Genomic DNA, 16,540 nt, shown 5'->3' on the forward strand with positions numbered 1-16,540 from the left:
GATGAAGTGTCCTTGAAAGTGAGTCCATAGATTGTGGGAACAGTTCAGTGAGGGTTCATGAGCCTGATGCTTGGGGGATGATAACTATTCTTGAACCTGGTGGTGTGAGTACTGAGGCTCCTGTATCTTCTTTCTGATGGCAGCAGTGAGAAGAGCATGATGTGGGTGGTGGGGTCCCTGATGATGGATGCTGCTTTCCTGCAACAAAGCTCCATATAGATTTGCTCAGTGTTGCAGAGGGCTTTACTCGTGATGGACTGGACCATATCCGCTACTTTTTTGTAGGATTTTTCATTAAAAAACATTAGTGTTTCCATGCCACGCTGTGATGCAGCCAGTCAATATATTCTCCACCACGCATCTATAAAAGTTTTAGATTTTAGATGACATGCTGAATCTGCTAAGCTCCTAAGGAAGTAGCAGTGCTGCTGTGCTTCCTTTGTAATTGCACCATGTGCTCAGCCTGCGACAGGTCCTCTGAAATAATAACACCGAGGAATTTAAAGTTGCTGACCCTCTCCACCTCCGATTCCCCTCAATGGGGATTGGCTCATTGCCTTCCGGTTTCCTCCTCCTGTTGTAAATAATCAGCTCCTTGGTCTTCCTGAGATTGAATAAGAGCTTGTTGTGGCACCACACAGCCAGATTTTCAGTTTATTTCCTATATGCTGATTCATCACCACATTTGATTCAACCTACGGCATTGGTGTTGTCAGCAAACTTAAATCTGGTATTGGAGCTGTGCTTTGCTTCACAGTCATAAATATAAAGTGAGTGAAGCGGGGGGCTAAGCACACTGCCTTGTGGTACCCCATGTGCTGATGGAGATGATGTTGCAAATCCGAGCTGACTGGGATCTGCAAGTGAGGAAATCGAGGACCAATTTCACAGGGAGTTATAGAGGCCAAGGTCTTGAAGCTTATTGATTAGTCTTGAGGGGATGATGTATGCATCTTTGCTGTCCAGCTGTTCTAGGGTTGAGTGAAGACCCAATGAAGTGGCATCTTCCGTGGACCAGTTGTGCCATTTAGCAAATTGGAGCAGATCCAAGTTGCTTCTCAGGCAGGAGTTGATATGTTTCATCACCAATATTTCAGAGCACTTCGTCACAGTGGACGTAAATGCTACTGGAGGATAGTCATTGATGTAATTGAAGACTGCTGAAGCAAGAGATTAAAGATCTCAGTGAACACTCCAGCCTATTGATCAGCGCAGGTCTGTAGTACTTGGCCAGGTATCCCATCTGGTCTGGATACTTCCAGTGGATTCACCATCTTGAAGGATGCTCGCATGTCGGCTTCTGACGGGAATCTCAGGATCATTAGATCAGTGGGAGTTTGTGATGGTTCATCCATGTCTTGACGGTCAAAACAAGCATAGAAGGCGTTGAGCTCATCTGGAAGCAAAGCACTGTTGTCACCTATGTTGCTTGATATTACTTTGTAAAAAGTGATCACATTTGAGCTCTACCACAGCTGTTGAGCATCCTTCATTGATTCAAGTTTAGTTTAATGCTTTCTATGTTAAGCCTACTTGTACCCTATTGTTTGGCATTGTTGATTTAATATAAAAGAAGACCTTGAAAATAACTGGGAACTGGCCACCATTGAATTGGGTCTTAAAAGGGATATAATGAAATTGAAAGAGACATTTGAAAAACTGTTTCCCTGATCTTATGGTAAGATTACTTTACAAATGCTCAATACTTTTAATGCAAATGCAGAGGATTAGAAGTGTAAAAAGCAAGTTACAAGAAACACTTGTTCTTATTGCTGTTTTTTTATCTTTCATTGTTTTTGATTCACTGAAATTAAGATCTCATTGCTATATGTTGTAGCTATAGTATAGTATGGCAGAGCATGGGCATTTGCAAGCTTTAAGGTTTGCCACAGCATGACTTTGTAATCATAATTAGCTACACTAAATGACAAATATGTTTCTATTTGGCTGAGAATGAATCTTTACATAGTTTTTGTTCAAGTGGACAGTAATCTGTAGCAGTATACTATTTATAAATGTGAGTCTAATGCTAAATTCAAATTCTCAAGGCAAAGAACACAGGGAATAGTTTCCAGAATATTTTAAACAAGATTGTAGATTTAGTGATTTATAGATATCAGTTTGGGAAACCAATAAAAAAAATTAGTTTACCTTAGTTTATTTATTTATGTTTTAACTCTTAAATTCATGGTTTGTGAATATTTACTAGAGAGTAAACAGAGCTTATGTGGAGAATACAGCAAAATTACATAGAAACATTTCATGTTTCTGAAATGACTGTATTTTCTTTTAGCTAGTTTTATTGACTATTGGACATTTTTAACAAAAGTCCTTGTACAAGAAGGTTTGCTGAGTTTACTTAGCTAGTTTTGAAGTGGGGAAGGTGAACTTGTTCTTAAAGGTGATGCTTGGGGCTAGTGTCTGTAAGCTTCTGAAAAGTGGGCAGTGAAGTTCTGATTCAGGTTCTAATTCTTCCATTCTTCTTGAATCTCACATTGGAATTCCAGTTTGCTGAATGGGCAAACTTTTGTTCTTTGTATCAAATCACTCTTGTCTTGCCTGTTTACCTTTATAGAAGTCTCAGGCCTGTGAGTTCCTGTTTTTTAATCTCACTCAGGTATTGCTGAGCTTTGGTAAAGGTGAAAGAAATATCCAATCTGGGTTTCAAAAATTGTAGGCACTATATGCAAGGGTGAAGAGTTGGGCTGCTTTTAGAATTGCACCAATTTTAGATATGGAAGAGTATGCAGTTGCATGCAAGAAACTGCTTTTTTATGACATTGATTTTCATTATCTATATTTCTTGCCATAATGGAACACTTCTTAGTGCCTCAGATTGCTCTGAGGCACAGCAATTTTCTATGCAAATCTTTTGTATTATTCTTCAAAGGAACCAAAAAGTTACTACAGGTCTTTTGAGACATGGGGTACTTTCTTTTTCCAGGAAATGTCCTTAGTTGCCCCAGAAACTCCTTGGGAACAAGCTAGAAGAGTATTCCAAACATATGATCCTGAAGGTAATTTAGTTTCAATTATAAATTATAGTTTTCCAGTTATTTAAATTATTTGTAAATTTGTATTAAAGGATTATACTTGTTACTGTGTCAGGCAAGCAATTGGTATCTATAATCAGAAAACAAATTTAATATAAATGTCACAATGTAGGAATTGGAGCAGTTGTCTATTGAGAAGAAATCTTTTCTAATGCATTAATTCCTCTATAATGTACCTTGAGCTATTATAAAATGCTTTGATATTAATCTTTTTAAGAAATTAGTTGGGTAGTCACTTGCTTTAAGTTCTGTTCCTGGTCAAGGAATCCCATTCCATTACTAAATACAGAGCTGAGCATTATGACAATAAAGGAGACCTGATAAGGTTGAAAATGTAAGAGCTGCTTTTTAGGATTCTTTGGTCATCCATAAACAGAAGTATTTCGACCTTTTTACCGGAGTCTTTTTGTGGCATATCTTGGTAGCATTGGGTGATTGAGACAGATATCAATTGCTACATAGACTGTGATAAGGATATTGCTCATATTCTTATCAGTAAATATCCATTCAATCAGGGAAGTTAATCTACATTTCAGAGTCAGGTTTTTCACTGACTTGTATGCAATGAAATTTTGTGGCAGCAGTACAGTGCAAAGACATACAATTGCTATGAATTGCAAAATAAGTAGTACAGAAAAAGAATATGATTTAGTGTTCATGGACTCCTCAGATATCTGATGGCAGAGAAGTTATATATGAATCTTTAGGATCCTTTACCACCTCCCCAGTTGTAGTAATGAGACCCTGGTTGGTGAAGATCCTCAAGTGATGGATGCTGCCTGCTAAATGCACTCCCTCTTACAGTTGTCTTTGGTGGGGGTGATTCTGCCCATGATAGAGCTGGCTGAAGCAACAACCCTCAGCAGCCTTTTGCAATTCTGTGCATTGGAGCCTCCATACTAGGCTATGATGCAAACTGTCAGAATGCTCTCTGCCATACATCTATAGAAATTAGCACGTCTTTAATGACATATCATATCTTCTCAAACTCCTAACGAAGTAGAGTCCCTGGCATGCATCACTGTGTTCAAATAGGAGAATCCTCTGAGAAATTGACACCCAGGAACTTGAGACTGCTGACTCCTCAATGAGGACTGATGTGTCTTCTCCTGATCTCCCCTTTATGAAATCCACAAAATATTCTTTGTTTGTGTTTTTAAACCTAGCTTGAGATGTTTTCTGTATATTATGGATTTTTGCATGTCTGTGTTACTTCTGAAAAATCCATGGTATCTCATGAGTGCAGGATAATGGAGAAAATGTTTCAAATTGCTTTTGAGGCTGGATATCCTGGTTTTTAGGAGCATGTTCCTGTCTTCAAAGTTGGCACAGTAACATTCTGAAGGCATGTTACAGAGCATGTAACTACATCCTTATGGTTTGACAAAAGAAACAATCGAAATGCTGACATGACAATTTAGAACAATATGTGATGAATAATTTAAAAAAAGAAACATTTTGAACAGTACATTTGCATGTACTGTTACCCATTTCCTTGTAAGGAAAACAATGTAATTAATCTATTCATTTAGCAGTTTTAGAGTTAATACATTATTTTCTGATCATCTGACTACGGAAGCTTAAATGAAGATTGCATGCTGGCTTTACTTAACTGAATTTTGTTCTTTAGTTGCTATCATTTTTAATAACAGTCTTGTGTAAAATCATGTCAGTTGCAGCTAATAAAGTATTTTAAGATTATTTCCAATTCTCAGTTATCAATCAGTGATATTGTGGCTTATTCAGGTACTACTTAAATGTGATGAGAGTTTTTGCCTCGAGCGGTGATGTGTTCCAGAATTCCAGCTTTGTTTAGTTTAGATTTGGTTTGCAAGGCTTTTAATCCTACCTGTTTCTTTCTCCAAAGCTATTCTGACTGCTTAGGGAAATTGATCCTTCCTGTTCTGTGCACACGGCCTGAGCCTCAGTTTTATGTAATTCATTTAGGTTTTCTTGCATCCAAAGGAAGCAACTCTAGTTGTTCCTCTGAAAGTGAAATTTAATAATCAAACAATTTGGATAATTTATATAGAATATGATTTACATAAGCTCTTATTTTTATTGATTTAGCAGTGGTTTTGATTAAGACTAGTATTATTGTATTTGTTCCATTAATACATTCTGATATGAATTGCCCATACTTAGAAAACCCACCATGCATTTATGACTATTTAACTGTGCAACTTACTACACTTGATACTAATATGATCCCTTTTCCCATTCTAGCTTCCTGTACATTTTTCTGACCTTTCCTAGTTATTTTGGTCCTGTACTTTTGTACTTAGACCATAAGACAAAGGAGCAGAAGTCGGCCATTCGGCCCATCGTGTCTGCTCTGCCATTTTATCATGAGCTGATCCATTCTCCCATTTAGTCCCACTCCTCCGCCTTCTCACCATAACCTTTGATGCCCTGGCTACTCAGATACCTATTGATCTCTGCCTTAAATACACCGAATGACTTGGCCTCCACTGCTGCCCGTGGCAACAAATTCCATAGATTCACCACCCTCTGACTAAAAAAAATTCTTCGCATTTCTGTTCTGAATGGGCGCCCTTCAATCCTTAAGTCATGCCCTCTCGTACTAGACTCCCCCATCATGGGAAACAACTTTGCCACATCCACTCTGTCCATGCCTTTCAACATACTTCAAGGCTACGTTTTAAAATTCTTTTTATAAGAATGGAACGTTGCTAAGAGTTGCTGCTTCATAGTTTCAGTGACCCAGATTCAATCCTAACCCCCAGTGCTGTCCGTGTGGCTTTTGCAGGTTGTGTTTGGCCCCTCTCGTTTCTTCAAACATTCCAAGGAAATGCCGGTTGTTAGATTAGTTTCCACTAAACTGCCCCTAGTTTGTGGATGAAGAGTAGAATCTCCAGAGAACTGATGGAAAACTGATGGAAAGAGCATTTACAGGGAAAATCAGGAAAGGAATAAAGTTGCTGTGAGCCAACATAGACCTGATGGGCTTAATTGGCCTATTCATTCTGTTTTCAATTGAACAAAGTGTGTTAATATTTATAAATGCATTCTCCCTTTCCCCAGAGAGTAAAATAAGTAGGAGAATTGTTAGTGTTGACTGGTGGAATAACTCGCAGAAAATGCATTGTACATGCTGTGCAGTCGCAGTCATCATTTAATCTAGTGAATATCTAATGCTAACTTTAACAAATATTTAACAAATATCTAATCTAAAGAGATCTTATCAGAGTGGGCCTTAAAAATAAGATTATAATGTGTAATGCTTTTTGGATTGAGCTTCTAGTATATTTAAGTCAAACTATATATGGTTGCAGCTGTAAATAATATGTTCAATGCTAATTTCAAATGATGCAGTTAGACCAGTGATTTTGCTTAGATCAGGGAAGAAGTTGATTTCTGTCCAGTTATTTTATAAAATTTTTCTTTCAGTCTTGCTCATTCTGCTGTGGGATTTCAGTTTGACAGTTTTTATGCAGTGGAGGCAAGTTCCATTTGGAAAGTGATCACTACCTCTAATGATTATTTGAGCAAAATGTCAATATGAAGGAGTATAAAGCCCAATTTATACTTCTGCGTCAAATGTACGCCGTAGGCACCGCGTACCCTACGCTGTAGGGTGATGTGCACCTCCTCAAAAAAGTAACTCACGTGTCGTGGCGACGCAGACTGCAGCAACTATGATTGGTCTGCTTGGTAGCATCGCATTTCCTCCTACACATTTCTGGTTGCTTTTCTCCGCCATGTCTGATGGGAAATAAATGGTTGGAGACGATGAACCAAATCGTCAAATCTACCTGCTGACATCCGAAAATATTTGAAATGCATTTTCTTGTCCATGTCTCTCACAAAGAAACTCAACACAGTGGCATAGAAACCCCACCGCCAACTAGCGTTTTGGTGGTGAATTGCAGAGCGACGCAGACACAACTGTGCATGCTTGCTTATGGCGTAAGGCTACGCAAAAGTATAAATCAGGCCTGCGGTGTAGCCCGTACGCACAGGTATAAATCAGCCTTAAGGTGGAAGAATAACAGCAGGTAAGCTTGGCAAGAGATCGGGGTAAGTTTTTGTATATCTAGAGGGGCACAAGGTATCGAGTTGTTAAGTGTAGGTTTAAGACTTCTATATCGTATTAGAGTAGAAGTGGCCATTCATTCAAATATTACTGTGCAATGTATAGTGGGAAATATAGTTAGAAGTATAATACAGACAGAAAACAATTTACCAATTGATGTTAAATGAAGCTCAGGAGCTAAGGTTCTTTATTGTTACTTCGGGGTGTCACTGAATGGCTTCTGTTTTAACACTGAAAGTTCCAGTGACTAAAACTTGAGTGCTGGGCATCCAGTGCAGTTACACAATAATAGTTGAAGCATTGAGTTTGTACCTTTCTTAATTTTGAATGTCGAGGCTAACTTGGGTATCTTTTTGCTAAAGAGAAGCACATAGATTACAAAGAATAGGCTTATTTATGGCACTTCAGGTACTTCTGTGCCAGTGCAGGAGATTTCAAAACCTGGTGCAGTTAAACTCAGGCAAAAGGAAGTTTATTTAAATAATTAGTGCCAAATCAAGCAGACACTTTTTCACTTTTAAGATCCTTCAACAGAACCAAAGGGGTTGGGGGGAAAGTTATTTTTAAGTTGCATAGAAGGTCTCACCTCCCCACCCCCTCCTTCTGGGCCCAGATGATCTTTACTGTGAAGCAAGGATTCGCTTCTTGTACTTCTTCCAAACTGTTGTAGTTCATGTGTTGTTCACAGTGTAATCTGTACCTTGGAGAAACCAAAAGCTGATCGAGTGATCATTTTGTAGAGGGACATTTGTTCAACAAGACAGACCTGCCATTTTAATTTTCCATTCAACTTCCATTCTGACTTTTCAGTGTCCTCTTGCATTGTTTCAGTGAGATTCAGTGTAGGCTTCAGAGTATGTTGCAGCGATGTTGAATATCCCATTGTTATCTAACTCACTTTCTCTGAGTGAGAACCGGACATACCTGATGTAAATGGTGTAACTTTTGCTCTCTCCCAAAACTACAGCTTGAACTGCTAGACAAGTCTCGGCTCTGCCGTTTGCAACACATAACACAGACAAAGAAACATAATCACTCTTGAGCTGCAATGATTATCCTTTGTGATTGGGCGAATTAACCCCATGCCAGATTTGATCTCACCCTATCATCTTTCCATCCCTTTTCCCTCTCTGCAATTTAAAACTCAAGATGGTGCTGATAAGTGACAACTCTGCATGCAGCTTCAATGGAAATCATCAGATATTCCCATTTTGGATTACTACAGCTAAAATCCACAGACACAGCCATAGGTACTTCAGAAAGCAACATAATTTTAAGATGATTTTAAAAATCTATCGATGCTCAAAATCGAAGGATCCCAGATGGCACTTACAGGTCGTGAGAACACTTCCTTTTTAAGAAAACAAAAGCGGGGGAGACTCGCTGGGCTGCAGCAGACATCCCACCCTGCAAAAACTCATTTCAGGGAGGTAGCACCCCCGCCCCTCGGTCGACCTCCAAGGGTGTATGTAATACTTTGTTTAGTGATTTTGTCTAATCTGTAAACCAAGTTGGGTATATGCAGAAAATGTGACATTAAAATATGTACTTATATTATCATGTTTATTCTATTACACATTTAAGCAAATCTACAGGGAGTTTGGCCTCATCATGTGTGTGTTCATTGTCATCGATGAGGAACTTGACACCATTATGATGGTGTCGAGACTAGCGTGTGATTTGGATTAAAATGAGGGAGAGTTGCGCAGCGTCAGCGTCACTATTTCTTCGCAATTCTCATCTGGATCCAGTGGCAAGACAGAGCCGAGACGGCTGGAGATGGGACGAGGCGCAGTAGATGACCAGGACGTCTTCTGTGTCTTGTCCTGCTCTACACGTTCCACGACGCTTGCAGAGACCGCCTCATTGTCTGTTGGACCTTCCATTGGTCTCGTCCGCTCAATCCGCTGGAGTCTGTGTTCACATGTTGGGATTGACAACTCCCTATCTCACCAAGGGTTTGAGACCGTCGGCTACCCTCACCTGGTTTAGCCGGCTTGTCGAAGCAGTTGCCCGGGGTGTGGCGGCTGTCACATGCAAACAGCTACAGGGAGCCACAGGTGAGAGCTGAGTGCCAGGTGGGGACCAAAGGTGGACAAACCACCTTGAAAAGGACGCAACATGTTCCCCCACTAGAGGTGCTACCCCTCCCCGACACCCCATACACCCTCATCACGTAGGACATCAATAGAGTAGCTCCTTAGCAGCTAGCCAGCTAGTTTAAATAACGTTAGCTATGCTAATGAACGAACGACACTTGTGAAACTCACCTCAACATGTCTTTATACTCTTCCTTCAGTTAGTCCTGACGAAGGGTCTCGGCCTGAAACGTCGACTGCACCTCTTCCTAGAGATGCTGCCTGGCCTACTGCGTTCACCAGCAACTTTTGTGTGTGTTGCTTGAATTTCCAGCATCTGCAGAATTCCTGTTGTCAACATGTCTTTTGCATTTTAACCCACCATGGGTAATAGAAAAGTCAGTGTTGCAAACAGTGCAGCGAGCAACACTGTCATTATTTTTGAGGTCGACTTAAAGCCCGCCCACTGAGAAAACTGATAGGTCTACTTAGCACCAAGAGAGACCAATCAGGATGCTTGCTCTCCCTCTCAAAAAAACCGATTTCCAGGATATTGTATATAATTTCCGGGCGTCAGGGAGCCGCTATCAATATGCGGGAGTCTTGAGGGAAGTGGTGGGATGTCTGCTACAGGTACAACTGAAATGCAGAGGCCTTAGACTGCCGCAATTCCGACTATCATGGTGGCGAACGTATAGTCCTTAGAAAATAAAATTCATGACCTCAGCAAGATTACTGTACCAGAGGGACATCAGGGACTGCTGTGCACTTTGCTTCACAGAAACATGGCTATCCCCCACCATTTCAGATGCAGTGCTCCAGCCCTACAGTTTCACCATTCACCATAAAGACAGGTCAGTTGGGTCTTAAAGGTAGAGGATGGGGAGTATGCATTATGATTAACTCATCGTGGTGCACAGTTGTGACAGTCCTGTCTCAATCTTGTTCACCCAACTTGGAGCATCTAGCGATCAAGCGTCATCCATTTTATCTGCCAAGAGTTTTCCACCATTATCCAGGTAGCTGTGTACATTCCACTTCAGGCCAACGTCAGGTAGGCATTGGAGAAGCTGAGCACTGTGATCAGCAGTCACAAGACAGTGCACCCTGATGCCTTCCCTATTATTGTGGGGGATTTCAACCAAGCCAGCTTGAAGTCTCTGAACAACGACCACCAGCGTGTCACCTATGGAACCAGAGGAGCCAACACACTTGATCATTGTTACACCACCATCAAGAAAGCTTTCTATTGCATCCTACACCTGCACTTCAGAAAGTCTGATCTCTTGGCTGTACTTCTACTTTTGATGCACGGCAGAGACTAAAGACCGCAGCACCAGTGGTGAGGACTAAGAAGATATGATTAAGGGAGGCAGAGAAGTGTTTACAGGAATGGACAATATTCAGGGATGCATCTTTGAATCTGAATATTTTCGCCACAGTTGTCACCGACGTCATCAAGACCTGTGTGGATAGATGACCGTGTGCCTTCGAGAACATACCGGACATACCCAAACCAAAAGCCGTGAATGAGCTAGGAGATTCCTGCGGCTTGATGCACACAAGTCAACAAACCCATATAGATAGCAACACACATCAAAATTGCTGGTGAACGCAGCAGGCCAGGCAGTATCGCTAGGAAGAGGTAGAGTCGACGTTTCAGGCCGAGACCCTTCGTCAGAAGGAAGGAAGAGTTAGTAAGAGATTTGAAAGTGTGAGGGGGAGGGGGAGATCCAAAATGATAGGAGAAGACAGGAGAGGGAGGGATGGAGCCAGGAGCTGGGCAGGTGATTGGCAAAGGGGATATGAGAGGATCATGGGACAGGAGGTCTGGGGAGAAAGACAAGGTTGGGGGGGGGTGAACCCAGAGGATGGGCAAGGGGTATAGTCAGAGGGACAGAGGGAGAAAAAGGAGAGTGAGAGAAAGAATGTGTGTATAAAAATAAATAACGGATGGGGTACGAAGGGGAGGTGGGGCATTAGCGGAAGTTAGAGAAGTCGATGTTCATGCCATCAGGTTGGAGGCTACCCAGACGGAATATAAGGTGTTGTTCCTCCAACCTGAGTGTGGCTTCATCTTTACAGTAGAGGAGGCCGTGGATAGACATGTCAGAATGGGAATGGGATGTGGAATTAAAATGTGTGGCCACTGGGAGATCCTGCTTGCTCTGGCAGACAGAGCGTAGATGTTCAGCAAAGCGGTCTCCCAGTCTGCGTTGCGTCTCGCCAATATATAGAAGGCCACATCGGGAGCACCGGACGCAGTATATCACCCCAGTCGACTCACAGGTGAAATGTTGCCTCACCTGGAAGGACTGTCTGGGGCTCTGAATGGTGGTAAGGGAGGAAGTGTAAGGGCATGTGTAGCACTTGTTCCGCTTACACGGATAAGTGCCAGGAGGGAGATGAGTGGGGAGGGATGGGGTGGACGAATGGACAAGGGAGTTGCGTAGGGAGTGATCCCTGCGGAAAGCAGAGAGACAGGGGGAGGGAAAGATGTGTTTAGTGGTGGGATCCCGTTGGAGGTGGTGGAAGTTACGGAGAATAATATGTTGGACCCGGAGGCTGGTGGGGTGGTAGGTGAGGACCAGGGGAACCCTATCCCTAGTGGGGTGGCGGGAGGATGGAGTGAGAGCAGATGTACTTGAAATGGAGGAGATGCGTTTGAGAGCAGAGTTGATAGTGGAGGAAGGGAAGCCCCTTTCTTTAAAAAAGGAGGATATCTCCCTCGTCCTGGAACGAAAAGCCCATATAGATTATCAGTAAAAACGCAACAATGCAGAATATGCGTATGCATAGTCCAGATCCCTCAGTCCATTTTTAAAAAATCTTCAGTTGCCACAATTGCGCTACGCCGTCCCTAGTAGAACGTGATAGCTTCTCCAGCAACTGAAAAACAAGTAGCCCTGCAGCATGAGGCCAAAATCCATTGAGTGCCATTTAAAAACTCTGCAGTTGGCCACAACATAGTTTGTCTTCTGCCAAGCAAAACTCTGGGAGGGCAGTATCGACTCCATTCTGGGCACTGTGCCACACCACCACCGTTGAAGCGCTGTGGCTTCATCCCCTCACTCTGAGAGGCTGCAAATAGGTGACACCATGGCTTCAGGTCTGGTCCTCTCTATGTCTGAGGACAAGGCTCCATCCATCCACCCCTGCTTGCGTCCAATAAATCAGCAAATCGAATTTACGGCATACCAGATTAACAGGTCGAAAAGTGTCTTGATATCACAAGAAAAGCAACCATGATGGCCACTCGTTGTTTGACTGTAAGCCTCCATCGACTCAGGCAACAGCACATTCTGCAGCTCCTTCATTATCTCTGTCAGCGAGCAACTTGCTGGTGGTGTAGACCTGCTGTACTTTGAGTTCTTAACATATAGCAGGATCTTGTGATCATTAAGTGCATGTTTAAGTAGAATGGGAGCACCTTTTGTTGACCCCATAGAAGCTACTGTGACCAGTTACGCCACCATCTTGCTGGAATACCCCTCCACATTCTCATAGTCTGCTAAGGGCTAGGTCTGGTGCATTCAAGACCGGTGATCCAGAACTATACAGGAAGTCCATGTAAGACCTATGGAAGGCTTTTTTAAGAACGATAAAACAATTCCAATTGAAGTTAGAGTCTGTTTCAGATGCATGTCAGCTGTGGCAGGGTTTGCAGGTCATTGCTTCCTACAAGGCAAAATTTAATGTAGTGAATGACTGTGATGCTTCACTCCCAGATGAGCTCAAGGCCTTTCATGCATGCTTTGTCAAGGAGAAAAAAACTACATCTGTATGAATCCTTGCAGTGTCTGGTGACCCTGTAATCTCTGTCTCAAAGGCTGACATCAGAACATCTTTCTTTCTTTATTAATCTTTTTATTGATTTAAAAGGAGCATAAATACAATCGAGGAGAATTATCTCAACTATATATATCAGTAACAATATACCGAGATTTAGACATTGTCAAAATCATAGATATTGTTAAACTAGTATAAAATATATAATTTAAAAAAATGAAAATAGCAATTCTCCTCTTAGCAGTTTATGAAGAGAAAAGAAAAAACATTGAGTTTTAAATGAAAAGGAAAAAAAACACTACATGAGAGGTAGCCCCCGCAAGATATCAGGCCCTGGTGGTTTACCTGGGAGGGCACTGAAAACCTGGTGCAAACCAACTGGTGGGGAGTGTTCAAGGACATCTTTAATACCTCACTGATGCCATCAGAGGTTCCCACCTGCCTCAAAAGGGCAACAATCATACCAGTGCCCAAGAAGAGCAGAGTGGGCTGTCTCAACGATTATCGCCCAGTTATACTCGCACTTACTTTACTGAAATGCTTTGAGAGGTTGGTCATGGTTAGAATCACTCCCGCCTAAGCAAGGATGTGGACCCGCTGCAATCTGCCTATCGCCACAGTAGGTCTACAGTGGATGCAATCTCACTGGCTCTCCACTCGGCCTTGAATCACCTGGACAACAGTAATACCTTTGTCAAGATGCTGTTTATTGATTACAGCTCTGTGTTTAACACATCAATACCCTCAGTACTAATGAACAAGCTCTAAAACTTGGGCCTCTGTAACTGGATCACGGACGACCCATCAGGAGACTGACCATAATTGGAAATAACACCTCCTCCTTGATGATAAACAACATTGGTACACCTCAAAGATATGTGCTTTGCCGATTGCTCTACTCTCTCTGCACCCTCGATTATGAGGCTAGACACAACTCAAATGTCATCTATAAATTTGCCGATGATACAAATATTGTTGGTAGAATTGCAGGTGGTGATGAGGAGTGCAGGTGTGAGATAGGTCAGCTGGTCGTGTGGTGTCACAACAGCAACCTTGCACTCAGTGTCAGTAGGACCAAGGAATTGATTGTCGACTTCAGGCAGGGGAAGTTGAGAGACCACACATCAGTTCTCATCAAAGGATGCAGCAGTGGAAAGGGCAAGCAGTTTCAAGTTACTAGGTGTAAGCATCTCTGAAGATCTTGATCCCAACATATTGATGGAATTACAAAGAAGGCACGCCAGTGACTGTATTTCATTAGGAGCTTGAGGAGGCTTGGTATGTCATCGAAGGTTCTTGCAAATTTCTATAGATGTACTGTGGAGAGCCTTCTAACTGGTTGCATTACCATCTGAAATTGAGGGGACACTGCACAGGATCAGAAAAAGCTGCGGAAAGTTGCAAACTTAGCAGGCGCTATCATGGGCACCAGCCTCCCCAGCATCGAGGACATCTTGAAAAGGCAGTGCCTCAACAAGTTGGCATCCATTATTAAGGACCCCCACCACCCACGGCACTGCCTCTTTTCATTGCTATCATCAAGAAGGTGGTAAAGGAGCTTGAAGATGCACACTCAACATTTCAAGAATAGCTTCTTCCCTACAGTCTTCTGATTTCTGAGTGAACAATGAACGCATGTGAACTATCACACTTTTTTGCTGTTTTGCCACTATTTAAAATTTTATATATATATATATATATATATAGTAATTTATAGTTTTTATCATTATGTATTGCAATATACTGCTGCTACAAAACAACATATTACATGAGATATGCCAGTGGTATTAAACCTGATTCTGTGATGTTGCCTGATGTGCTGAATGCTTCCAGCTTTTTCATTTTTAATTTCACATTTCCAGAATCTGCACGGTGTTCTTTGCCAACTGACAATTGACAATTCCTCAGCAGCTGGTGATTCTGCTCTTTCTCAACCTCAGTGCCATCTTGGTCAAATGCACAGGTCCAACTGGCCTCGAAATCAGTAGTCAGTATCTGGCCTCCTGCTCTGTCTCTAATTTGCCATTTGCCCTGCATCAGAGGATTGGTATGATGCTTTCTGACAAGGCTGGCTGTAAATAGCAATCCAACTCATTTCAGTGGATCAGTAGCCCAGTTTAGTAGGAAGTAAAGATAAGTGCTCAAATTGTTTTAATTTTATTTTAATGATTTTAATTGTTATGTTTTAAAATTTAATTTCACTTTTCATTAGAATTTAACTCTGAACAGCTATTAAATGCTTCGGATGGTTAACAGATGGTTGTCAAAGTTTGTGGGCTCTGGGAGCAGGGCCATAGTAGGCCTGCTGTGCCTCACCAGATGCCTCTGGAATGCAGAGTGCCATTTCATAAATTCTCTGCATCCTGAAAGGTTGAGGTGGGTGAGCACCATAGTTATATGTCTAGACAGTAAAATGCAACTGTTGGAGAAACTGAGCAGGTCAAGCAGTATCTGTGGAGGGAGAAGAATGTCAATGCTTTGTGTTGGGACCATGCATCAGGGCAGAGAGTGTAGAAGGAAACAGAAGGAAAGAGGTGCGAGGGAGGGCTGAGACAAACTGATAAATGATAGGTACTACCATTGAGGTGGAGGATAAGTGGCATATGGAATAAAGAGTATGATGGGGAAGATAGAGGCTGAAAGGTGGTAGGTGGAACCAGATAAGTGGGGAAGGGGTGGGATAAAAAATCTAGATAGTATGCTAGCTACAGCATGATCTTGGCCTTCTTGAACTGAGATAGGCTATAGAAGCAAGTATGAGCTAGCACACAAGTAAATTTTCAAGGGCTGGAGAACTTTGCCAAAAAAGGAAGGAATGTTCTATATTGAGCATATCCTTCAGTAGGAACACAAATCTATTCTTTATATTATATGCATTCATAATGTTTTCCACATAATATATAAATAAAATTTAAATATTATTTAAACCTGATGATGTAACTGACATAGACATTTCCATTTATTATAAATCCTTTGTCATTCAATTAGACTCCAAAAAATGACTTTTAATTCCTGTTGCAAGCTCTGCCTTTTACTGGAACTTTTAGATTGTTTCTGTTTCACTCATTAGTTTGTCAGCTCTTGGCCTGCAAGATTACTAATGGATCTGCATTCAGGCAACATCAGTGGAAGGCTACTGAAACTCTGCTGTATACAACTGCCAGAGGTTTTCTGTCATCTCTTCAACTGCTCTCTGTCTGAACATTCCGTACCAACCATTTGCCCAATTCCCAAGGAGAACAATCCCATCTGCAGTAATGACTGCCTTCCTGTAGCTCTAACATGGCTGGTAAAGAAGTCCTTAGAAAGGCTTCGCCTTCCACAGCTACAGGTGATGGTGAGTGGGCTCAGTGAGCCACTCCAGCTTGCTTATAGGCTGAAAAGAGGCGTGGATGATGTAGTACTAACGTTACTGCACGATGCCTACACACACTTGGAGAGACCCTGATCAAGGTTTAAGATGTTTATGGATTTATCCAGTGAATTTAATACCGTGCAACCCCATCTCATGGGACACAAACTCCAGCAAATGGAGGTAAACCTCCAGCTTGTACTCATCATCC

General features: G+C 41.9%; 1 protein-coding gene across 2 annotated transcripts in view; it reads left to right on the forward strand.

Annotated features, from left to right (window-relative positions):
- mindy3 (MINDY lysine 48 deubiquitinase 3) overlaps positions 1 to 16,540 on the forward strand; it is a 139,835-nt gene that overhangs the window by 82,523 nt on the left and 40,772 nt on the right. For both annotated transcript variants that reach the window (XM_063044124.1, XM_063044125.1), the window contains one exon: positions 2,945 to 3,017. In XM_063044124.1, coding sequence (XP_062900194.1) covers positions 2,945 to 3,017 — 73 coding nt within the window. The remainder of the gene's footprint in view (positions 1 to 2,944; positions 3,018 to 16,540) is intronic.

The sequence above is a fragment of the Mobula hypostoma genome, chromosome 3 (genome assembly GCF_963921235.1).
Source record: "Mobula hypostoma chromosome 3, sMobHyp1.1, whole genome shotgun sequence".
Taxonomy (NCBI): domain Eukaryota; kingdom Metazoa; phylum Chordata; class Chondrichthyes; order Myliobatiformes; family Myliobatidae; genus Mobula; species Mobula hypostoma.